The sequence below is a fragment of the Bubalus bubalis genome, chromosome 8 (assembly GCF_019923935.1).
Source record: "Bubalus bubalis isolate 160015118507 breed Murrah chromosome 8, NDDB_SH_1, whole genome shotgun sequence".
Taxonomy (NCBI): Eukaryota; Metazoa; Chordata; class Mammalia; order Artiodactyla; family Bovidae; genus Bubalus; species Bubalus bubalis.
Genome location: NC_059164.1, coordinates 75,696,729 through 75,720,498, shown reverse-complemented (window position 1 = coordinate 75,720,498; position 23,770 = coordinate 75,696,729). Strand labels below are relative to the sequence as shown.

General features: G+C 50.0%; 1 protein-coding gene across 2 annotated transcripts in view; it reads left to right on the top strand.

The window, feature by feature from the left end:
• Positions 1-22,117, top strand: part of ADCY1 (adenylate cyclase 1) — a 105,160-nt gene extending 83,043 nt beyond the window's left edge. The window contains exons 15-20 of one of the 2 annotated variants that reach the window (XM_006051280.4): positions 2,583-2,699; positions 3,506-3,652; positions 4,270-4,368; positions 9,886-10,000; positions 11,836-11,960; positions 13,907-22,117. In XM_006051280.4, the coding sequence (XP_006051342.3) occupies positions 2,583-2,699; positions 3,506-3,652; positions 4,270-4,368; positions 9,886-10,000; positions 11,836-11,960; positions 13,907-14,245 (942 nt within the window). In that variant the 3' untranslated portion in view covers positions 14,246-22,117. Of the gene's footprint in view, positions 1-2,582; positions 2,700-3,505; positions 3,653-4,250; positions 4,369-9,885; positions 10,001-11,835; positions 11,961-13,906 lie in introns of those variants that run through there. The other variant, XR_006552889.2, reaches the window with a different exon arrangement.
• Positions 22,118-23,770: the final 1,653 nt, after the last annotated feature.

The following is a 23,770-nucleotide window of genomic DNA, read 5'->3' as shown; positions in this document are numbered from 1 at the left end:
AGCAGAGAGGCTAGAGCTCTGAGTGTTTTTACTTTGTCCTGAAGATCCCAGACAAGCCCCCGAGATAGCTTATGGTGAACGATGTCAGATTTGTGATCTCCGAATAAGAAGATTTAGCTTTGGGACCAGGGACCAGGCTTGATCACTCAAGAACTTTTGTATAGCAGAATTTTATTAAAGTGAGAAGAGAAAGCTCCTGACATAGACATCAGAAGGGGGACGGACAGTGCCCCCTTATTGTATCTTTTTATTTAAAGTGGATTTCTTGTAAGCAACATACAATTGGATCTTGCCTTTTAATCTAATTCCTAAATCTCTGCCTTTTAATTGAGGTCTTCAGATAATTTACAATTAGTGTGATTATTGATGCGATTGTATTTTAATCTTCCATGTTGCTGTTTCCTATTTGTCCCACCTGCCCATCTATTTGTTTTCTTTTTCCTCTTTTTCTACCTATTTGGGTTAATTAAATATTTTTATTATTCTACTTGATCTGTATTTTTATCAGCTCTAACTGTTTGTTGTGTTATTTTAATAGATACTTAGCATTTTCTGTCTTCAAGTGGTGTTATACTACCTTACATATAAGAACCTTAATATTAATAACAATATATACATCAATTTTTTCCATCCTAGGGATTTTGCATTGACATCATCATAGACTTTATTTGTACATATATTATAACCCCCCAAATATATTATTATTTCCATCATAAACATTAAAGTCTACTTTAAAGATAGATTATAATGAAAAAGAATATTTTTTGTTTACCCACTTAGTTATGATTTCTGGTACTTTTCATTCTTTGTGGACTTCCAGGTTTCTGTCCGGTGTTATCTTCCTTCTGCCTGAAGGGCATATGGTTCTCTCAAGTCTGTTGGTGATGAATACTTTCAGCTTTTGTATGTTTGAAAAACTCTTCATTTTGCCTTCATGATTGAAAGATACTTTTGCTGGGTTTAGGATTATGGGTTTTTGATTTTTTTTTTTTATTTTCCATGTGTTAAAGATACAGTTCCACTGTCTTTTGTCTGGCATTGCTTTTTACGATATTGCTATCATCTTTATCGACGTTCCTCTGACCCCATCTCCTCTCGTGTTTCACCCTCTTGACAGTGGGGTAGGGGCTCCTCTGTCCCCCATGTGGTCTGACGAGCCTGGTCCACTCTGAATCTCCACACTCTTCCCCTCTGCAGTGTACCTGCTCTCTGTGGAGACGAGCACCAGCATTGATCCCCTGCCTAGCTGATGATTGTCCATGCAGACGTCTCACAAAGGGCCTTTTCCTCAAGTGAGACTAGTCCTGGAGTTAGAGATTAAGTTCTTCTCACTTTGTGTGCTTTGGAAAGGTCCTTTCCCTCTCTGTGCTTCTCCAGGAGTAGGTGGTTCTCAGAGCCTGGGTGCCCCAAAGAGGGGCCTGTACACCCCAGAAGGCAAGTTAGACAGCACAAGATGGTTTTGGAAGAGGACATCATGATGGTTAATTTATGTATCAGCTTGGCTGGCTCATGAGGTGTCCAGTTATTTGCCCATGTATTATTCTGGGTTGGTCTGGGAGGGTATTTCTAGATAAGATTAGCATTTGAATCTGGGCTCAGTAGAACATATTCTCCTTCCTAATGTGGGTGAGCTTCATCCATCCATTGAAGGAGGTCTGAATAGAACATAAAGGTGGAGGAAGAGAGAAATGGGGCCCCTCTTTCCTGACTGCACCACCTGGGACATTTCCACCCTCAGCCCTCCTAGGTCTCAGACCTCCAGGAGTTACAGCACCAGATCTCCTGGGCCTCCAGTTTGCAGATGGCAGATGGTGGGGCTTCTCAGCCTGGAAAAGGGGGCTGAGCCCCTCACTGGCCTTTTAAAGTTCCAGCTTATCTGGGTGATGACTGGTCCAGAATTTCATGGATCCTCGGGGCCCCTAATGTTGATTTAGTTCCTCTGCTTGGTGGGGCCGTGGAGATGAACCTGGTATAGATCATCGGTGCACTTGGTGTTTAGTTTGGATGATTACAGAGAAGAATGTGTTAAAGGTGTAGATTCAGAACTCTTGTTAAAGATGGTAGGGCAGACATTATTCAGGAGCATTGTGTTAGGTGTAGGAACCACTGCAGTGGGGGAGAGAGATGAAGCTCCACCCTAAATATAGCATGGGCAAGTGGGGGTTTATAGTCAAGGAGCAGGGTGGCGGATGGTGGATGGAAAATTATTGAGAGGAGACATCTGGGGTGAGGGATGTTCTGGCTGAACTGACCTAACAGGATTCATGCTGAGGGTAGGTCAAGGTGATCTAACATCACCTGGGGAGCGTTGGAGATAAGGAACCTGATCAGATATCTGGGGTGATCAGATGTCAAGGATGGGGTCTCTGGTTAAACTGACTTAGCAGGGTTCTTGCTAAAACTAGACACATGAACACCCCAAAGTCAAGACCCTGTTGGAAGAGGGTTCAGAGTCTGATCCAGGTGAGAACTTGTCACATGGTGGGGTGTCAAGTAAGGGAGTGTCATATGGTAGGCTGTCAAGTGATGGAAGGAGGCATGAATGGGTGGCTGGGTGACTTAATGGAGGACCCCCTTCCCAGGCAGAGGAGGAGCGGGATGACATGGAGAAAGTGAAGCTGGACAACAAGAGGATTCTCTTCAACCTCCTGCCAGCCCACGTTGCCCAGCACTTCCTAATGTCCAACCCTCGCAACATGGTGAGCCTAGGGCCTGCATGCCCTGAGGTGCAGTGGCCCCTCTGCCCACCCTCCAGGGCAGGGCCAGATCCAAGACTCCTGGGATGTGGGGTTGACAGGTGCTCAGAATTAGCATGTCTTCCCCTTTGATCCTGGAAGAGAGCATAGCATCCACTGTCCCCACAAGGAAGGCAGGATGCTGCAGTAAGTCACACATGAGGTTGCAAAACACTGCCTTGAGGCCTGGGTGGCCCCCTCTTCGCTGAGTTTGGGCAGCAGGTGCCTTCGAAACCACACCCCGCCTGTTCACTCCCTGCTCTGTGCTCAGTGCTGTCTGGGTTGGTCTGAACATCCTAATGGCCACAACCTGCTGCAGTAAAACTCTGAAACCACCTGGACAGCACAGAGCAGGGCTTACAAAAGCTGACTCAAGAATAAAGAGGCTCAGGCTAGGTTTTTAGGCCCTAAAGGCACAAGCCCCCAGGCTTAGCTTGACCAGCTTTGACCTAAAATAGATCTGGGGCTCATCTTTTCATCTTGCTGGGACTTGGGGCATCCAGGGCCAGTTGTTTTCCCAAAACAGTGTGTCCTTCCTTGGTGTATCTGCCTCTCCTTGAGGGGGCTCTGCACCCATCTGTGAGCTGAATGACCACCCATCATCCTAGATCCTCTGAGCCCCCTCCTGGTGTGGCATGGGAGTCCCAGCACATCCTGGCAGCCACATCTCAGGACCTGGTCTCCAGGGCCTGCCCCCAGTACCAGCCCTGAATGCTGCTCTGGCTGCCCATTCGTTGCCTGACCCAACCTTTGATCACCCCACCCCCCAGGACCTGTATTACCAGTCGTACTCGCAGGTGGGGGTCATGTTTGCATCCATCCCCAACTTCAATGACTTCTACATCGAGCTGGATGGCAACAACATGGGGGTGGAGTGTCTGCGCCTTCTGAATGAGATAATCGCCGACTTTGATGAGGTAAGGGCTGCCCTGCAGTCCTGACACCCTGGGGCCTGGGTGTCCTGGGGTGCCTCCTCCAACAGAGTCCTGAATTGTGTCCACTGATGTAGTATGTGCTCTGTGGATGGCATGGGACCAGGGGGAGACATGTATTTTGTCTCCTTGGGAATGCCAGCTGATCGTGACATTTGAGGAAGAAATTTTGCCTTAAGATGGGGAGGGTGAGTGGTGGTACCTGTGGTCTTCCTTGTGAATGCCAAGCTCAGGTGGGCAGCCTCACCTGCAGGATGGGCGGGCAGGTATCTCTGCACTGTCCACAGCAGGCCTCCGGTCTGTGCCTGCTTCCCTCCCTGGGGTCTGTCCTCCTCCTGGGTGGTCATGAGGTCAGCTGCTGGAGGATGGGGGTGTGTTCTGCATGGTTCTTCCTTGGTGCCTCTTTTAAATGCCTTTGTTAGAGGCCCTGAGGCCTGCATTTCTCAGTTCAATCCCAGAACTTGTCTTGTGCCCGTATGAAGAAGACACATTGCTTTCCAGAATGCACCTCTCTGCTCTGTGCTTGCTTCCGGCGGCTGTACACTGCTGTGACTTGTCTAAAATGTTATGTAACATTTAACAGTTTTGTGTTTCAAACAAAGCTCATGGACAAAGACTTTTACAAGGACCTAGAGAAGATCAAGACCATCGGGAGCACGTACATGGCTGCTGTGGGGCTGGCGCCCACTGCTGGGACCAAGGTGAGCGTGGACTGAGAGGTGTGCCCTGTTCAGGGACTGGGTCCTGGCTCTGTCCCCAGCTGCCCAGGTTTCCATGGGCAGGCTCCCTGCTGTGGGCCTCAGTTTTTCCTCTGCATTGGATTAGGGAGCAGCCTGAAGGCTGTCTTGTCAGTGGCCAGTTCTCTGTAGTCACAGCCTTCTGTGAAAAATCAGTGCAGAAGGCTGAACAAAGAAACTTCCTCCAGCCCTGCCTCCTCACCCCCCACCATCCCCCCACTACTATCCTGGCAACTGGCACTACTGAGTGTTCATCTCCCCAGACTGACCCTATAAAAAGACAGAAAAAAGAGAGGAAGATGTAAAAAAAAGAAAAATCCATGAATAGAAAGCAATTATACATATGGTAGATGCTAGCTGAATCAGCAGTCACCTTTAATGTGAGAGGTCTAAATACATCAATTAAAAAGCAGAAACTGACAGAGTCGCTAAAATTCAGACCCAACTAGGTTTTCTGCAAGAAGTACACTTTAAATATAAAGCCACAGATACATTGAAAATAAAAGGATGTAGAAAGAGATACCATGCTAGCCCTGTTAAAATTTCAAGTAACTATCTTAATTTTAGACAAAGCAAATTTCAGATCAAGGAAAACTATCAAGGATGAAGAGGTACATTACAGAATGATAAAGAAGTTAATTCTCCAAGCATACATAGAAATCTTTGATATTTATGTACTTAACAACAGGAGGCAAAAACTGATAGAACTGCAAGGAGAAGTAGATGAATTCATTATTATAGTTGGAGACTTCAGTACCGTGCTATTGGTAATTGGTAGATCCAGTTGGCTGGAAATCTGTAAAGAGAACTGAACTGAACAACATCATCAATCACCTGGATGTAATTGACATCTATAGACTACTTTATTGAAAAATAGCAGAATATACTTATTTTAAAGCTCACGTGGGATATTTACCAAGATAGATCACATTCTAGGCCATTAAACAAGCTTAAAAATTTTTAAAGAATTGAAATAATGTACAGTATATTCTCAGACTAGAACGTGATTAAAGTAGAAATCTACTATTGTTGTTTAGTCGCTAAGTCTTGTCCAACTCTTTTGTGACCCCATGGACTGTAGCCTGCCAGAGTCATTTCTCCATGGGATTTCCCAGGCAAGAATACTAGGGTGGGTTGCCATTTCCTTCTTCAGGGGATCTTCCCAATCCATATGTTGAACCCACATCTCTTGTGTTTCCTGCATTGGCAGGTGTATTCTTTACCACTGAGCTACCAAGGAAACCTTTGCTAGGAGAATCAATTACCAGGAAATAATTGGAACATTACAAAATATTTGGAGATGAAACAATATACTTGTAAATGATACAAAGGACACATGCGAAATCTCACGAGAAGCTGAAAATATTTCGAACTAAATAAAAATGAAAATCAGTTCAGTTCAGTCGCTCAGTCGTGTCCTACTCTTTATGACCCCATAGACCGCAGCACACCAGGCCTCCCTGTCCATCACCAACTCCCGGGGTTTACCCAAACTCATGTCCATTGAGTCGGTGATGCCATCCAACCATCTCATCCTTGTCGTCCCCTTCTCCTCCTGCCCTCAATCTTTCCCAGCATCAGGGTCTTTTCAAATGAGTCAGCTCTTTGCATGAGATGGCCAAAGTATTGGAGTTTCAGCTTCAATATCAGTCCTTCCAATGAACACTCAGACTGATCTCCTTTAGGATGGACTGGTTGGATCTCCTTGCAGTCCAAGAGACTCTCAAGAGTCTTCTCCAACACCACAGTTCAAAAGCATCAATTCTTTGGTACTCAGCTTTCTTATAGTCCAACACTCACATCCATACATGACTACTGGAAAAACCATAGCCTTGACTAGACGAACCTTTGTTGACAAAGTAATGTCTCTGCTTTTGAATATGCTATCTAGGTTGGTCATAACTTTCCTTCCAAGGAGTAAGTGTCTCTTAATTTCATGGCTGCAGTCACCATCAGCAGTGACTTTGGAGCCCCCCAAAATAAAGTCAGCCACTGTTTCCCCATCTATTTGCCATGAAGTGATGGGACTGGATGCCATGATCTTTGTTTTCTGAATGTTGAGCTTTAAGCCAACTTTTTCACTCTCCTCTTTCACTTTCATCAAGAGGCTCTTTAGTTCTTCTTCACTTTCTGCCATAAGGGTGGTGTCATCTGCATATCAGAGGTTATTGATATTTCTCCCGGCAATCTTGATTCCAGCTTCTGCTTCTTCCAGCCCAGCATTTCTCATGATGTACTCTGCACAAGCTGAGTCTGAGTGAACTGCGGGAGTTGGTGATGGACAGGGAGGCCTGGCGTGCTGTGATTCATGGGATCACAAAGAGTCGGACACGACTGAGTGACTGAACTGAACTGAACTGAACTCTGCATATAAGTTAAATAAGCAGGGTGACAATATACAGCCTTGACGTAGTCCTTATCCTATTTGGAATCAGTCTGTTCTTCCATGTCCTGTTCTAACTGTTACTTTCTGACCTGCATACAGATTTCTCAAGAGGCAGGTCAGGTGGTCTGATATTCCCATCTCTATCAGAATTTTCCACAGTTTATTGTGATCCACACAGTCAAAGGCTTTGGCATACTCAATACAGCAGAAATAGATGTTTTTCTGGAACTCTTCTTGCTTTTTCAGTGATCTGGTTGATGTTGGCAATTTGATCTCTGGTTCCTCTGCTTTTTCTAAAACCAGCTTGAACATCTGGAAGTTCACGGTTCATGTATTGCTGAAGCCTGGCTTGGAGAATTTTGAGCATTACTTTACTAGTGTGTGAGATGAGTGCAATTGTGTGGTAGTTTGAGCCTTCTTTAGCATTGCCTTTCTTTGGGATTGGAATGAAAACTGACCTTTTCCAGTCCTGTGGCCACTGCTGAGTTTTCCAAATTTGCTGGCATGTTGAGTGCAGCACTTCCACAGCATTGTCTGTTAGGATTGAAATAGCTCAGCAGAAATTCCATCACCTCCACTAGCTTTGTTCGTGGTGATGCTTCCTAAGGCCCACTTGACTTCACATTCCAGGATGTCTGGCTCTAGGTGCGTGATCACACCATTGTGATTATTTGGATCTTGAAGATCTTTTTTGTATAGTTCTTCTCTGTATTCTTGCCACGTCTTCTTAATATCTTCTGCTTCTGTTAGGTCCATACCATTTCTGTCCTTTACTGAGCCCATCTTTGCATGAAAAGTTCCCTTGGTACCTCTAATTTTTTTTGAAGAGATTCTAGTCTTCCCCATTCTATTATTTTCCACTATTTCTTTGCACTGATCACCCTGAGGAAGGCTTTCTTATCTCTCCTTGCTATTCTTTGGAACTGTGCATTCAAATGGGTATATCTTTCCTTTTGTCCTTTGCTTTTGGCTTCTCTTCTTTTCACAGCTATTTGTAAAGCCTCCTTAGACAGCCATTTTGCTTTTTTGCATTCCTTTTTCTTGGGGATGGTCTTGATCCCTGTCCCCTGTACAGTGTCATGAACCTCTGTCCATAGTTCATCAGAGACTCTGTCTGTCAGATCTAGTCCCTTAAATCTATTTGTCACCTCCACTGTGTAAACATAAGGTATTTGATTTAGGTCATATCTGAATGGTCTAGTGGTTTTCCCCACTTTCTTCAATTTAAGTCTGAATTTGGCAATAAGGAGTTCATGATCTGAGCCACAGTCAGCTCCTGGTCTTGTTTTTGCTGACTGTATAGAACTTCTCCATCTTTGGCTGCAAAGAATATAATCAGTCTGATTTTGGTGTTGGCCATCTGGTGATGTCCATATGTAGAGTCTTCTCTTGTGTTGTTGGAAGAGGGTACAAAAGTCAGTTGTTTTCTTTTATACCAACAATGAACAAGGGGAATTTAAAATAACAAATACAATGCCATTTACATTAGCACCCCAAAATTAAATATTAGGTAGAAATTAAATATATATAAATATATATATATAATATCTCTATGAGGAAAACTATAAAAGTCTGATTAAAGAGATTGAAGATCTAAATAAGTCAAAAACTACTCAGTGTTTCTGCATAGAAAGACTCAATATCATTAAGATGTCAGTTATTCTCACTTGATCTGTAGACAATGCAATCCTGATCAAAAGTATAGCAGGTTATTTTGTGATATTGACCAACTGATCCTAAGTTTGCATGGAAAGACAAAAGACTGAGGGTAGTCAACACTGCATAGCAGAAGCAGGACAAAATTAGAGGACTGACACTGTCAGACACCAAGATTTATGGGATTTCCCTGGTGGTCTAGTGGCTAACACTCCTGGCTCCCAATGCAGGGGACCCAGGTTTGATCCCTGATCAGGGAACTACATCTCACATGCTGCAACTAAGATTTTACATGCTGCAACTAAGATTTCGCATACTCCAACTAAAAGATCCTGCATGATTCAACAAAGATCAAAGATTTCGCATCCTGCAACTAAGACTCAGCACAGCCAGATAAATAAGTAATATTAAAAAATTTTCTATAGAGCTGCAATAATCAGTACAGTATGGTTTTGGTAAAAGAGTAGTGAAATAAACCAGTGGAACAGAATAGAGAGCCCAGAAATAGATACGCATAAATATAATCAACTGATCTTTGACAAATGGATCAAAGATAGTCTTCAACAAATGGTGCTAGAAAAAATTGGATATCTGGCTATCTATATTTGTAAAATGAATCCAGGCACAGACCTTATATTCTTCACAAAAACTAACTCAAAATGTATCATAGGCCTATATGTAAAATGCAACACTATAAGACATCTAGAAGATGACATAGAAAATCTGCATAACCTTGGGTTTGGCGATGAGTTTTTAGATGCGGTACAAAAAGCATGATCTGTGAAAGAACACACTGTTAGGTTGGACTTGATTAAAATTTTAAAATTCAACTTGTGGAAAATACTATAATGAAAAGACAATCCATAGACTTGGAGAAAATCTTTGCAAACCACCTGATTTGTATCCAAGGAGATACAACACAATGAAAGAGAGTCTCAGTGTGAGGAAGGAGGGTTGGATTTGCTCTCTGCTGTGTGAATGCTGACCATCCACTGTGCTCACCTTGCTTTGTTTGTTTACAGTGGGCCAGTGGCAGCATTGTCTGAGCAGTGGGACATTTGGTTTCCCACAACAGGGTCCCCTCCCATCCCACCAGCCCATTCCTGCAGAAGGGCTCTGCTTAGGTTCCAGTGGCATCAGCCTCTGCTCTCAGGAGCTGTAAGCCTTGAGCAATACTATTCTACCTCTGTTTCAGTCTCCTATCTGTAGAATGGGATGATAAACACACCGTAGGCAGCTGTAGGGTGCCACTCAATCCCTGATGAGAACCACCCAGCCAGCCTCCAGCCCCAGCCAGCTATTGACATGGGGATCAAGTCCCTGATCCCATGAGGGGTACAGGCTGGTCCCCCTCACCTCTGCAGGTTACTGGCTGAGTGTCCCTGTCCTCTTTGCCCTTACACCCCTCAATGTAATAACCTGTGTGTGCTCACGTCCAGGCTAAGAAGTGCATCTCCTCCCACCTCAGCACGTTGGCAGATTTTGCCATCGAGATGTTTGATGTCCTGGATGAGATCAACTACCAGTCTTATAACGACTTTGTACTCCGTGTTGGTATGTGGCGGCAAGCTATCCCATCACTTGGGCCAGCTCACCCTTTCTCTACTGCCCTGGGAGCCTGTGGCTTGGGCCTTTCCTCATGAGCAGGGGTCACTGGTCCAGACTCCCTTATCTCACAGGAAGGAGGATGGCGCCACCCAGAGGAGTGCCAGGGATGCAGGGACCACTGGGTATCCATGACTTAGAGCCTGGAAGAATCATTGTCCAGCTCACACAACACAGGAGAAATCTTGATTGTCTTAGATACTCTCAGATACACCTCTGAGCCCACACTTACCTGGAGGAGGATGCCCCACTTCCTGTCGGCAGGCATGGATATCTGATACGCTGTGCAGGAGCCCAGCGGTGTAGGCTCGGTCCGGGCCCTCAGTTCTCCTGGGCTCCTGTCCCTTGTCTGTGAGTGAGGAGCAAAACCAGCTGGGATCTGAGCTCCTTTCTAGCTCTTACCAAACTATAGGGTTTCTTTTTTTTTTTTTTTTTTTAGTCTTAAATTCATTTTTTTTCCCCCTGGGTAGATAGGTTTAGCAGAAAAAATTGTATTAGTTGAGGATATAGTTAAACTAGAGATTTCTCCCTCCCTCCATCCCTCCCTTCCTTCCTTTCTCTGTCTGTTTCTCCTTCCCCTGTTTCTCCCCACCCTTACTTGTTAGTCTATGATACAGTTAAACTGGACATTTATTTTTGTTGTACAATTCAAACGTTTAGTGACCTTAAAAACAGAACTTAGAGCTGGGTTTGAGTGGTTTTGAGGGGTGGTAGCCAGTGTCCACCAGAGCGGGGGCAGTTCTGATGAGCTTAAACACGAGGGCTGACCTAGCCTGGTGCCCGGCCCATGGGATGTGCTGGAGGTGGGAGCAGGGCGCCCTCTGTGCCTCACCTGCAGGGTTCAGTTCTCTTCTGGGGCCGCGGGCTCAGATGCATAGATGAACGGATGTGACAGGAAACAGATCCAAGGGTCCATCAGGGAGATTGTTACTCTCCTACTGAGGACCCACAGGCCAGTTGGACCTCCGTGCCTGGGCGGCTGGTCAGACAGGAGGCTGGATCCTGGCTCAGTCTCACCCACATGGATTAGGGCCTCCAGGGCGGTAGAGGGGGGCTCCCCAGGTTCCCCCAGCCATCTGGAAGTGTCCCTTTTGGGGCTTCTCCCTGGGTCCCCACATCCACCGAGCCTGAGCCTCCCAGCTCAGTTCAGCCTGTTCTGCCCCGCTTCCTCCTGAAGACGCCAAGCACCTGCTGCCCAGGCTTCAGGGGCCCGACTGGGTCAGTGTCTGAAATGCTATTAATATGCTTGGGTAAGCTCAGAAAAATTGATGCAGACTACAGAGTCAGAAGGAGTGATGTGGCATCAGCCCAGATCTGGCTGCAGGGGAGATTTGGGGCACGTGGGCCTGTGTTACTGTCCAGGCCAGTTAGACCCTGACTGCATAAAGAGAAAGGGGCCTCACTCTTTTTAGAGCATCCTCAAATACTTAGTTCTGGGCCCCATACCAGAAAGAACAGAGGGATCCCATCTGGGGAAACAGGAGCTCCTGCCCTTTCTGGAAGAGGGAGCTGGGTGTGGGAACACACCTGCAGACTGAAAGCTTAGCTTTCTTAGCAGCAGGACTCAGCATGAGGTCGCGCTTCCAGGAAATGGGACTTCTTGTGGTGGGGACCGCTGGCTAATGGTGTGGTATGCAAGTAGAGAGCTGCCCCTCGGCAATGCTGTAGGGTCCTTGCTTTGGGGAGGAGTGTTGCTCGGTGACCCCGTAAGCCGTGACGTCATGAGGGGCAGCTCCTCCCCTCGGAAGCCTCTGCACTGACACCACGCCGTGGCTGTTTTCCAGGCATCAACGTTGGCCCCGTGGTGGCTGGAGTGATCGGGGCTCGCAGGCCTCAGTATGACATTTGGGGGAACACGGTCAATGTGGCCAGTCGGATGGACAGTACCGGCGTCCAGGGCAGGATCCAGGTCAGTTCACTCAGAAGTCCCCAGGGCCCAGGTGTCCATCCTGGCGGTGGGAGACTGCCGTGGGAGGAGCAAGGGTCATGTTGGGGTGGCCACCCAGTCCAGCAGCCTGCGTCCTCCTGTCCCTGTCTGCCTCTTCTGGGTGGGGACACTGAACCATATGGCTCAGTGTGTCTGCGGCTTCGGCGGTGGGGGCTGGGGTGACCCCTCTGTGGTCAGGAGCAGAGTTGGGGTGATGAGTGGCAGGGGACAGTTAGTTGGGAGTAGTGACAGCTCCCTAGAAGAGAAGGGGCTTCCTTGCCTTTTGAAAGGTGGGTGCAGTGGGGCCACCTGACCTGAGAACCTGTGGATGGCTAATGGGGACGAGACTTGGTGCCATGACTCCAGCCGGCACTGAAGATTTGAAAGACAGTGGCAGAGAACGTAGTGCTGGGTGAGCAGGGCCAAGCCCTCCTGCAGTGGTTGGGCCTCGAGGCGGCCTCTGAGCATTGCACACCCAGCAGTCACCACCTTGCAGCCAGTTAACGCTGGTCCTTTAACTTTATCACAACTTCTCACTCGGTCCTCCACAGACCCGTGCATTCACCCTAGGGTTCGAGAGAGACACTGGGGTGCGATCCTGCAGGCTGCAGTTCAGTGAGAAGGTTGCCGGCTTGGGGCTCTCCTGCATCATGCCCCTTCAGTTCCTGGGGCCCCGCCCCCATTCATTGGGCACTAACTCTCAGGCAGGTACCTGTGACGATTCCCAGGTTCCACCTCAGCCATCTGCTTGGGGATCAAGCAGGTACTTCCCTGGAATTCCTCTATGGGGGTCCAGCACTGTCTCTTAGACAGAATGAGGTTGACATGGCTGCAGAGCAGGTGTCCCCCCATCCCTGATGCTGGCCAGGCCTCACAGAGAACTCTAGGTAGAGTTCCTAGTCAGCCTCTTGGGAAATATAGGGATTCTCCTGAAGATGGTTAAAAATCAGACTTCCTGGGGATGCCCTCTCAGCCTCTTGGGGACCTTGTGTCTCTGAGCCCCTGACCTGGACCCTCTATGGGACCCACTTCGGCAACATCATGCACAGCCCCGACTCACAGCCTGGGACTTCCTGGCTCAAATCTCAAGGTGGAGGGATGCAGAGGACAGGGGTAGCTGGAGCTCCCAGGCAACCTGGAAGGACACCCAGGCCCATCCCAACCTAAAACCTTCATTTTCAGCTTTACTGTGTGTAGTGGCAGATTACCTTTACCTCCAGCAATTCTTTGTGCAATGATCTGGGAATTTTATTGCCTCCCATTCTTCATAAGGCAAGAAAGGAGGGAGCTCACCACGAGGATAAGACTCAGAGGGTTTTGTCAGTGTGTATATTTGGGCTTGAGCTGGACGTCAGGGTTCTAGGGAGTGCAGATCTTTTTGAATGGATGAATGGTGGGTTCAGTGTGAAAGGAAAGAGACTTTTATCACCGTACATTTTGCCACCTTGCATCTCAGAGGCCCCATCTGAGAGGTGACCTTTCTGACAATAGCGTCTTCCCTGTGTAACCGGCTAGTCTGTGGCTCAGTTCCATGAAGGACTTTGGGGTGCACTGAGCCTGTTGGGGAACCGCGTAAGGCCATGTAGCTCTGGCCCTCAGTTGGAGCTTGGTGTCCAGGCATCTGGCTTGGGGGTGACCACAGAGCTCACATGCCAGTCCTTGAGGCTGGGTCCTTGTGGGCCCGTCCAGTCTGCTCGTCCACTCTCGGTGCTTCTCATGGTGAGTGCTGTTGTCTCCTGTTTGTCCAGGGCCCCGTTAAGGCCCCTCTGAGTCCCATGCTCTTTGCATGATCACGTCCTTCTCACAGAGAGACCAGAGTGACCATGGGAGGAGCATGACTCAGCCTCCAGGCAGAGCTGGGGTGGGCAGTGCTGGGGGAGGAGAGACCCTCCCGTGGGCTCCCTGTTGACCGCCTTTCCCCGCTGCAGGTCACAGAGGAAGTTCACCGGCTGCTGCGGCGGGGTTCCTACCGCTTCGTGTGCCGAGGCAAAGTCAGCGTCAAGGGCAAGGGCGAGATGCTGACGTACTTCCTGGAAGGCAGGACCGATGGAAATGGATCCCAAACCAGGTCCCTGAACTCAGAGCGGAAAATGTATCCTTTCGGAAGAGCTGGCCTCCAGACCAGACTGGCTGCGGGTCACCCCCCGGTACCTCCTGCAGCTGGCCTCCCAGTTGGACCTGGGCCAGGGGCTCTGCAGGGCTCGGGGCTTGCCCCAGGCCCCCCAGGCCAACACCTGCCCCCTGGAGCCTCTGGGAAGGAGGCTTAGTGGAGCCCATGCCAGCCGCTAGTGGGCACAGGGCACAAATGCTCAAGGTGTTGGGGGTCTTTGGGGCTCCCCCAGGGACCAGCCCAGCCAGCAGAGCAGGGCTGGGAGCTGGTGACTGGGCTGGGGAAGGGGCACAGTCCAGGCATGACTTGAAGCAGCTGGGCAGTGAGTCCAGCAGTGAGTCGGGTGAGGGGCCAACCCTGACCGCACGGACACCGAGGTTTTAGCGGCGACTGTGTTTGCTTTGTCCTCACCTCAGTGACAGAGGGAGGTTGGCTGGGTCAGCTCCAGGTGTCAGGACCTTCAGGACATTCTCCAGGGCCATAGGCTACAGTGAGAGCCTCAGAGGTCTGGCTGGCAGAGTGACTGGGGCGCCCACCTTGTGCCCTGAGATGGATCAGCGTCAGCCCAGCAGTGGCTGACCTCCAGCCCATGGGGGCAGCTCCAGCCCTGGGCAGTGGCCTGCAGAGCCCGGAGTGGGAGTCAGGACTCTCTCAGCAGGGCAGAGCTGGACAGGCCTTAGGGGATGGTTTGGGAAGAATTGAGAAGCCCCTGTCCCACTGCATGCATGGTGGTGGCCCCTGGCTTCCTTCAGATTGAGTTTTCGCTGAGAGTCAGAGGTGGGTCTTCTGGAATTCTTGGGGGCCCTGCAGCCACATCTCTGTGACCAGCATAGTTCATGTTCTGCCTCTGCATTCTCCGCCTGCCCCGCCTGAGTGCATCAGCTCCTGTGAAACCTGGACATTCCCTTTTCTGCCCACGCCACTGTTTGTTCAAAGGAGAGAAGGTGGTTGGTGTCATTTCTTACCTCTCTACCGTGGCACCTTGGGTTCCTGTATGCTGAACAGCAGTGCAAGTCTTCGTTGACTTTGAAGATAAGTGAACCTCACAAGCATGAGAAGGCTTCTTCCTGGATGGAAGGTGTTCCTCCAGCAGAACCGGCCCCCTGGATGTGGAGTGTCGGCGTTCATGGCTGTCAGTTTAGATGTCCCTGCTCTAATTTGCGGGGAAAGCGACTGCAAATAATTCTGTGCAAGTCTGGGAATCTCCTACCAGTGTATCTCTGTGGTTGCCATGGAGACGAGGAGCGTGACCATGCTGGAATATGCTGTTGCAGGGGGCAGGGGTGCAGGAGGGCCAGTAGGAAGGAACTGTCTAGAAATAGCTGGACGTGGAGACCTTGACTTTCGACCGCAGGGAGGAGGGCAGCTTGAAACTGGAGGGAAGGTTCTGGGCAGGCAAGTCAATGTGGGGGGGATGTCCAGCTGAGACCCAGAGCGTTGACAGCATCTGGGGGGGGTCCCGTGGTTTCAGGGGAGCCCTGCTTGGCAGAGTCAGCAGCCTGGGTGTCCCTCTTCTTCGCTGGTCTCCAAGGGCTCTACCCCCTCCCTGGGGGTTCTGACTTTTCTGTATTGGAACAGGGGCTCACTTTGGACTGAACCCCATGTCCTCTGGGCTCCCCCCATTTTTGGCATGTGTCTTGTGACCGTGGGGGCGAGTAGCCAACAGAGTCGGCTGCTTAGCCAGTGTGGATGGGCCAGTGACAGAGGTGGTCAGGTGGACAGTCTTTCCTCAGATGCACCCTGGATGAGTGGTCACCCGCCTCCTACAGACAGGGCAGAACCAAGTCGTCTCCAGAGCACATGGCTTCTGCAGGTGTGCACATCTGTGCCAAGCCATGGGGCTGAGATGCTGTCCAGGGTCCTGCTGCCCATCTGCTCACCATGGCCGAGCTTCCACCCCAGGGCACGGTGGGAGGAGGTGGACGGCATAGTGGAGCATGACACTGCGAGTACGCTCTGTCACCTGGCAAAGGGGGCACTCCATTCAGGGTGCAGGCTGTAAGCTGCAGAGAGGATCCTGGGCCACGTGAGTTAACTCAGTGTGACCAGTGTGATCACATGGCCCCTTAGAAGTGGATGAGGCAGGTAGGCAGTCAGGAATATTCTGAGCACGAGGTTTCTGTTTAAAGATGAGGGGCTGCAGTCGGTCAAAGGTGAGGATGGCCCAGCCATCAGCCAGTGAGGAAGCAGTCGTTGCCCCCACAGCCACAGGCTCTGAATTCACATCGACTTGAGCGAGATGGACCCTGAGCCTGGGGTGAGATCCCAGCCTTGCTGTGCTGGGACCTTGGGTCCACAGAGCCACGGGATCCCCACGTGGGTTGGCAAAGCCACGGAACGCGTGGCCCCCCGTCACCACCACCTCGGGAAGCCATCGGGGCCTCAGCTGTTCTGAAACGGCGAGGTTTCCCCGTCGATGAGCAGAACCACCTTCATCATCAGCAGCTCCAAACCCTACCTGCTTCCTGTGGGCACAGGGGCCGTGTTCAGCCATAACGTTCCTTGGGGTTTGGTCAACAATTTCCTTTTTATTTGTGATAAGACTGTATGATATTGCCTTATTTATTTTTAACCTTGTACAATAATCATGTACAAATGTTAGAACCTCCTGAGTAGGATTCTCTCTAAATTATTTATTTTAAGAAGCTCTGTAAATAGTGCACTGGGTAAGGCACTGCCTGCTCCCTTCTGACCAAAATGAAGGCAAGCCCAACTCCCGGTGTGAACAGCACACTTCAGCCTACGCGTGAGGTCCCTAATGCACCCCCCTGCTTGGCGTGGCTGCTACCCTTTGGAATGACCCCGTCCTTGTGTCCTTTCAAGACCCTTGCATGCCTCTTGTGCCTGACCTCAGTAGATTAGAACACAGCCCTGAACTTCCGAACGCTTCCACGGCCCCCAACCCTGTCCACTCGGAGGTCTGTGTCCTACAGGGTGGACGCCTGCCCCCAGACCCAGCCGCCGTGAGCCTGCCGTGTTTATCAGACTCCAGAGCCACCAGGGCTTCCGATCCTTTCTGTCACTTGAAGCAATAACTCTAACTCCAAACTGTAGAGACAGGTCTGGTCCAAAGCAGATTGGTGAGTCAGAGACAAGCCATGTGTACATTTCCCCAAACTGAAGGGCACTGTGGGACGCTGATACCCCCAATCCCTGGCTGATGTGCAGGCTTGGACAGGGTCCAGCCAGCCTTCCTTGCTTTCCACCTGATACCATTGTCCCAGCAGCCACCTGGATATAATATTTGAATCCTTGCTTTCGCCTGCTGCTCAGGAAGGAAGAGCTGGGTTGGCCTGGCAGCTGTGTTTAGGTTTTCTCCCTGGCAGGCGAACCCGTCTCATTTCCAGGGTGTGTCCGCCCTTCCACATGGCGTGTTCTGTGATTCCCTGAGTCTGGGATCCTGGAGGTTTCTCCCTATGTGGCAGGTCCTGCTGGGGACAAAATGCCTGACTCATAAGGCAAATGCTGCCTAAGTGTACGTCCATCACGCACATAGGAAATGCGTGTTCCCATGATATGCCCTGCATCAAGCAGTTCCCTTACAGGGGACCACAGACCTGCTGTCACACTTGTCATGCTGAAGTGTGCAGGCCCGTCGATTGTGTGTAACTAGCCCCCACCCAGAAAACTGACGTGCCCTGGTTTTGTAATGGCTTCAATTAACAAAGCAAAACAAAACCCCCAAATCTAAACTTCGTAGAGGCAATTGGTTTCAAGATATTTGCTTTGGTGAAATATTTAAATGAGAGGTGGGCTGTGGCTGGTGGCAGTTGGAGGACACGACCGTGTCCAAGGGCCCGGACGTCCCCCTCGCCAGCTGCAGTTTGCTTTGAAAGTTGCAAGTGTGCATTAGCCTTCCTAGATTACCATGTAACATTCCCGGTTCCATTGTGAACGATGAAGGATGTGATGGCTCTTCATGCAGCCTCCTGGGTTTGCATCTGCCTTCACAGAACCTTAGGCTGGGGGTGGGTCTAAGTCAGATTCCAGGTCCACCCGGGGCTGTGCTGCCAGGTCTGGAGGTCAGCAGGCCGGACAGGGGGCCCTAGGTGGGTGTTTGGAGGCTAGCTGTAATGGCTCAGGTCTCCACCTTGAGTTGGGAGACAGAGATGGGTTTTACCCTAGGAAGTTCGCTGACACAGTGCCCAGGGTCCAATGACATCTCTTGGTCTGTTGTGAGCAGAGACCAGGCCAGGTGCCCGAGGGTTGGCCTTGTGTGCTGTGGGGGAAGTGGAATTGTGACTTTTCCCAGGTGGTTTCAGGAGATTGGGGCTAGTGTACCTGCATAGGTGGCACCTGGGGAGTGCTACCAGGCAGCTGTTTCCCACCCTCAAAAGCAGGGAGGGCATCCTTGATTCTCTGTGAACTGATCGCTGGGAGCCTGGTGCCAAGGAGACAGTGTGGGAGGGTGAGTGGGATGCAGGGGACAGCTGAGTGACTGGGGCCAGGCAGGCATGGCCAGCAGGGTGGTCAGTCATACCAGCTGTGGACCGTGGGCTCAGCCCCAGAGACTGGGACCCGATCTATATTTCCCTCTCAGGTCAGGGGCACAGCCCAGACTGTGGGCATACAGGGGAGCTCCTGGGGACTTCTCACTTCCAGGAAACCCCAGGAAGCTTTGGAAAGGATTCAGCGGTCTTTCCTTTGGTCCGTGCTCTGTCCTTCCCTCTGTGCTCACATGGGTGGGAGGCAGGTCCTGTGATGGTGAGAGGAAGTCTGTCTTCTTTGTTCAGCTCATGAAATTAACAAGCCCAATTTCAGGTGCCCCATTTGGGGCTGGACCTCCCTAAACAGCTTGACCTCATGGTAACAACTCAGACATTCATATTCCTTAATTTTCCTGAAAGTATAACACATGTGTTCACTACGATCAAAGATAACTTTTTTGCCAGAGGCCTAACTTAATCTGAATCTCTGTGTGTGTGTGTGTGCGTGCACACGCGTGTGTGTTTGCATGGCATGGCATAAGCAAAATTAGAATCAGTTATTTGTTCCTGGAATCAGGATGGATTCATATAAGAAACAAACTAGGAATACAGGAATACAGACTACAGGAATAACTAGGAATCCAGACAGATGACTGCCCCCCAGGGCATCAGGTGAAGCCGTCCCTGCTTGCCCCTAGAGGTCCTGAGCCTGGAAGCAGGGGGCCGGGAGGAGTGGACAGAAAGGGGGCCTTGACCCCCTCTGGCATCCAGGTGGAACCCAAGCCTCCATCTCCAGCAACTACTAGAGAGTAAGGAGGCTTCCTCCCTCCCTCCCTTCTTCTTCCTTTTTTTTTTTTTTCCTAAAAGAATCTCTCTCCAGTATCAGTATAAAGTTCAGGGCATCAAGACCCCAGCCTGATTCCACTTCCTGTCATCTGTATGGTGGTTTTATTTTTGTTGTGTTTGGGTTTTGGTATATGTGGAGGCCTGTGGGGAGAGCTGCAGGTGGGTGGCTGTTGGTTCAGGAGTTCTGGAGGAAGGAGCTGGCAGGGCACCCCCCCACCTCCCTGCACCTGGGGAGCCACTTGGAGGTCTGGCTTCAATCTCTGGGCTGAAGGAGAAAACAATAGACAGATGGTCTTCTAGGGAATGGGTCACAATTGGCTGGGGAAGCCCCGGATCTCTTGTGATTACAGATGGCTCCTATTCTTCAGCCACAAATAATGACTGTCCATGTAGTTATTAATATAATCCTTCATTCCTTTGTGAAATCCCTGTACTTCCCTAGATTCAGTTTGTTCTACACTAATAACCACAGGGAAATGGTAGATCACTCCTCTGTGCAGTTAAACTACATCTCCGATGGACTTTTCATGTGACCACAAACTAAGGAAACCATCATGACTAAGACCCACGTCTAGCTCGGTAGGTGACAGAGCATCTTACCTGGGCTTCACCCGGCCCACCTCCAAACAGTTGGCAGGGGGAGGTGTGGCCATGCTCCCCACGTTGTTGATGAAGAATCTGAGGCTCAGAGAGGCTACAGACGTGGACAAAGTCACACAGTCCTGAGCAGCAGGACCAGGATTCATCCTGTTCCTGTCCGTTCCGAGCTCCTGGTTTCCCATTCTATTCAGTGCCTCTTGACTCACGGTGAAATTGGGGAAGTTGTGTTGGTTTTAATGGCGCCCTTAGCTTGTGTGCACATGAGTGGTGGGGGTGCATGCCAGGCTGGTTCTGAGCGGCCAGGTGGGTCCCCAGGTAGTGAGTGTGCCCCACAGCCCATTCCTTGGGTGTCCCTGGGCACAGAGCCATCCTCAGCTGGGCCTGACACTGTGAGATGAAGACAGTGTGTGTTCTCTCCTCTCAGTGCTGCCCCTTCTCCAGTAGCTGGTCCCCAGCAAAGACTTACAGCATTGGGCTGCAATCCCTGCCCTGTCTTGTCATCCTTTCTGTCCTAAACCTGAATCCTGCAGCACTGTCTGCCATCGTGTCTTAGGAACTGTCCCTCAGTGAGGAGGACCGTTGTCCTGTCACTTCCTATAAGGCCTCTCTGCCTTCGGCCTGGGAGAGAACCAGGCCCTCAGACGCTCCCAAGCTGCACACAGTTCCCCACTTACATGAAGCCAACCCAGCCCCCAGCAGGGGCTCTACCAGGTCAGGATCCTCTGATGTTCTTGTCACGCTACGGTGTGGAGGAGGTGGTCAGTGTTCCTTCCTGGGGATTAGAGAGTGTCCAAGAGCAGGTTTCACTGAGAATGTGTGGAAGGTGAGGCAGAGACGTGGTGGATGGTGAAGGATTGGGTGCCCCCAGAGCACAGATGTCCCTGACTCCCCCAGGGCTGGCTGGCTCCCAGAGCTGGCTGCTCATCTTCAGCAGGATTGGATTCCAAAAACAGCTGGCAGTCCCTTATTGAGAACTGATGTTTAAGCAGAGAGGAATTCCTAGACGAACCCCCAGAGATCTGCCCACCCTTGGGCTTCATAAGTGCGTGCAGGGCAGCATGCGGGACCAGCCAGCCAGAGAGCCATGTCTGGGGCTCACACTCCAGATGGCACTCCACGGGCAGCAGGCCCACCAGTAGCCAGAACTTGATTTTTGCCTCCCACCAGCAACCCCCACGCAACTCCTGGCCCAGGCACGCAGCACATGTCTCAGGGCACCATTCCTATGTTCCGGGAATCCTGATGAAGCCGCCGCTGCAGCCTCTTCCACGGGCCAGTGTCACCGATGCTCCCTGGGCATCAGCCCCAGAGAGGCACGTGGTTTTGCCTTCATCTCTTTTGAAACTGTGGCCGCGTGAGCCGTTTGCACTCAACATCGCATGCTGTGAAATTCCTAACCGTGTAAAACTTAGTTTGGATTCCAAAACACGCAGCATGTGCAAAGGGACAGGCCCAGGCCACCACGGGTCGTCTGCTGGCTGGCCGCAGTGCGTCCCGCCTCGGCGGATCCTGGACCCTGAGCCTGTGCAGCCCCTGCACCCCTTCTGCAGTGTCTCCTCTCAGCCTCAGTGCACTCCCCTTGTCTCTCGTGCACACCGTTCACACCAATTGCACCCCACCTTGCACAAGCAGAGCTAATGTACCAATTCTGACCATCTCTTAGCAGCAGATTCCACTCCCATTTAAGGGAAACCCAAAGCTCACTCTTGGATTTTCTTTACTCATTGAGAAGGGTTGTGTGAACCCCTCGCCCTCCTGTGTCCCTCCAGGGAGCGCAGAGTGGGCTGGGGTGACACATTGTTCCCTGGTAGAGCTCACGGAAAATGCTTCTTTAGACGCGGAAACGAAATGTCTGTACCCGAACGACAACAACTCAATATCACTGGGTAACTTCTCATGATAGATTTGTATAATCAATACGGGTCTATTTTTACGTCCACTGAACACTGTAGAGTACCTTCCAGTCTTTTCCAAGATTATTAAATTGAGACAAGTAATTGAATAATTTGTCCTATTTTTATTTGAAACAGTGAATGGACTGAAATGTTAAATGTGAATGTACATTTCTTAATTGCAACTTTTCTACTGAGTGTTTGCACTATACTTTCTGGAATCTTATTTAACAAAAATAAAGGAAAAAAAATTGCTTGACTAAACTCCTTGGCCGTTTTAATAGAAAAGCAGTCGGTTGTGTGGATATTTTAAAGACACCCCTATTTGTTTAACTTTTCCTGTGGGGAGAGAGTGTAATTTTCTAAAATACTGTCACCCCTTCCTTCCTTGGGCCCCCGGTGTGAGCTCTGCTCCTCTGATGAACAGCCCCCTTGAGTGACGAGCAATTGCTCCCAAGTGGGAGCAATGGATGGACACACTTAAGTTCTTTTTAACTTCTTCACCTAAACATGAGAATCTAGGGAAGATAATTTGTATTATTTGGAATTCCCCTTGACTAGTCTCTCTCTGTCTAATGAGTGTCGTTTTGCTTAATCTTTTATAAAAGAACAGGGAAAAATCTTGCCTGTCTTGAATGAAATATGAAAGTTGGGGTTCAGTCTTGCTATTGACTTGCTGTGCATTCCTACAGATCTAGTGAGTGGAGGGGCTCTGGGGTCCTGTGCCATTTGAGCAGGTGGGGATGACCACCTCCAGGCAGAGGCCACAGTGACACAGCATATCTCAGGGCTTCTCCTGCTGCTGCTGCTAAGTCGCTTCAGTCATGTCCGACTCTGTGCGACCCCATAGACGGCAGCCCACCAGGCTCCCCCATCTCTGGGATTCTGGGGACAGCATTTAGTGGACTGAATGATGATTGTCTTGTGATTTAGGAAAAAAATTCTATTCCAGCCCTGAGTGGAGTGTGGTCCCTAGTTGTGGCTGATTCTGAAACTCAGGCATCCTCAGAGAATGTCAGTGGACACCCCTGCCCATAACATGGCCCTCCTTGAGAGCAGGTTAAATTGTATCCCTGCCCTGGATGAGCAAAGCTTCCTGCTGGAAGAAGCTATGGGGTGGTATGAAGAGTGGCTGGGCGACAGTCACCATGGACAGCCGAGGTCTACCTGTGGGGAGCCTGGACTACCAGGAAGCCGTGGCAGGGGTGGGCTCAGGAGAAGGGACAGGAGGAGAGGTGGGGTTCGTGGGCTCTGGAAGAGCCCAAATATCTGATGGGTTCTGTGTCATGTGGATATGAGACTGGATGCTTCTCCCTGGTTCCCACTGGACTCCTTGCTCCTCTAAGTCTTTGCTTAAATGTCAGCTTTCCCAAAGGGCCCCTTCACTTCTGTGGTTAAAGCTAGCCTCCCCACCCCTTGCCTCACTTTACTCTGTCCTGCCCATCATCACCTCTGAATATACATACAGTGTATAGGTTTTTTCTGTACCACTTCCTGACTCCTCACTGGAAGGTAAGCCCTGAGAGTAGGGATTCTGTCCTTTGTACTCACATACTCAATAGAAATTTATCTCATGAATCAGTGAATAAACAGGGTGACTATTTAGGTGGCTGTATTAGTTTCCTGTAACAAATTACCAAAAATTGGGGGGCACTTACAACCATGGAAATTTACTCTCTTACAGTCTGGAGGCTAGAAGTCTGAGAGCAAGGTGTCACAGGGTTGATTCCTCCTGGGGCTTGAGGGAGACCCTGTCCCAAGCCTCTTCCGTCTTCTGGTGGCCACGGGGGTCCTGGGCGTGTGGTCCCATCACTCCAGTCTCTGCCACTGTCTTCACGTGGTCTTCTCCCTCGGTGTCTCTGTCTTCTTTGCTGTCTGTCACTGGAGTAAGGGCCCACCTTAGTGCAGATAATCTCA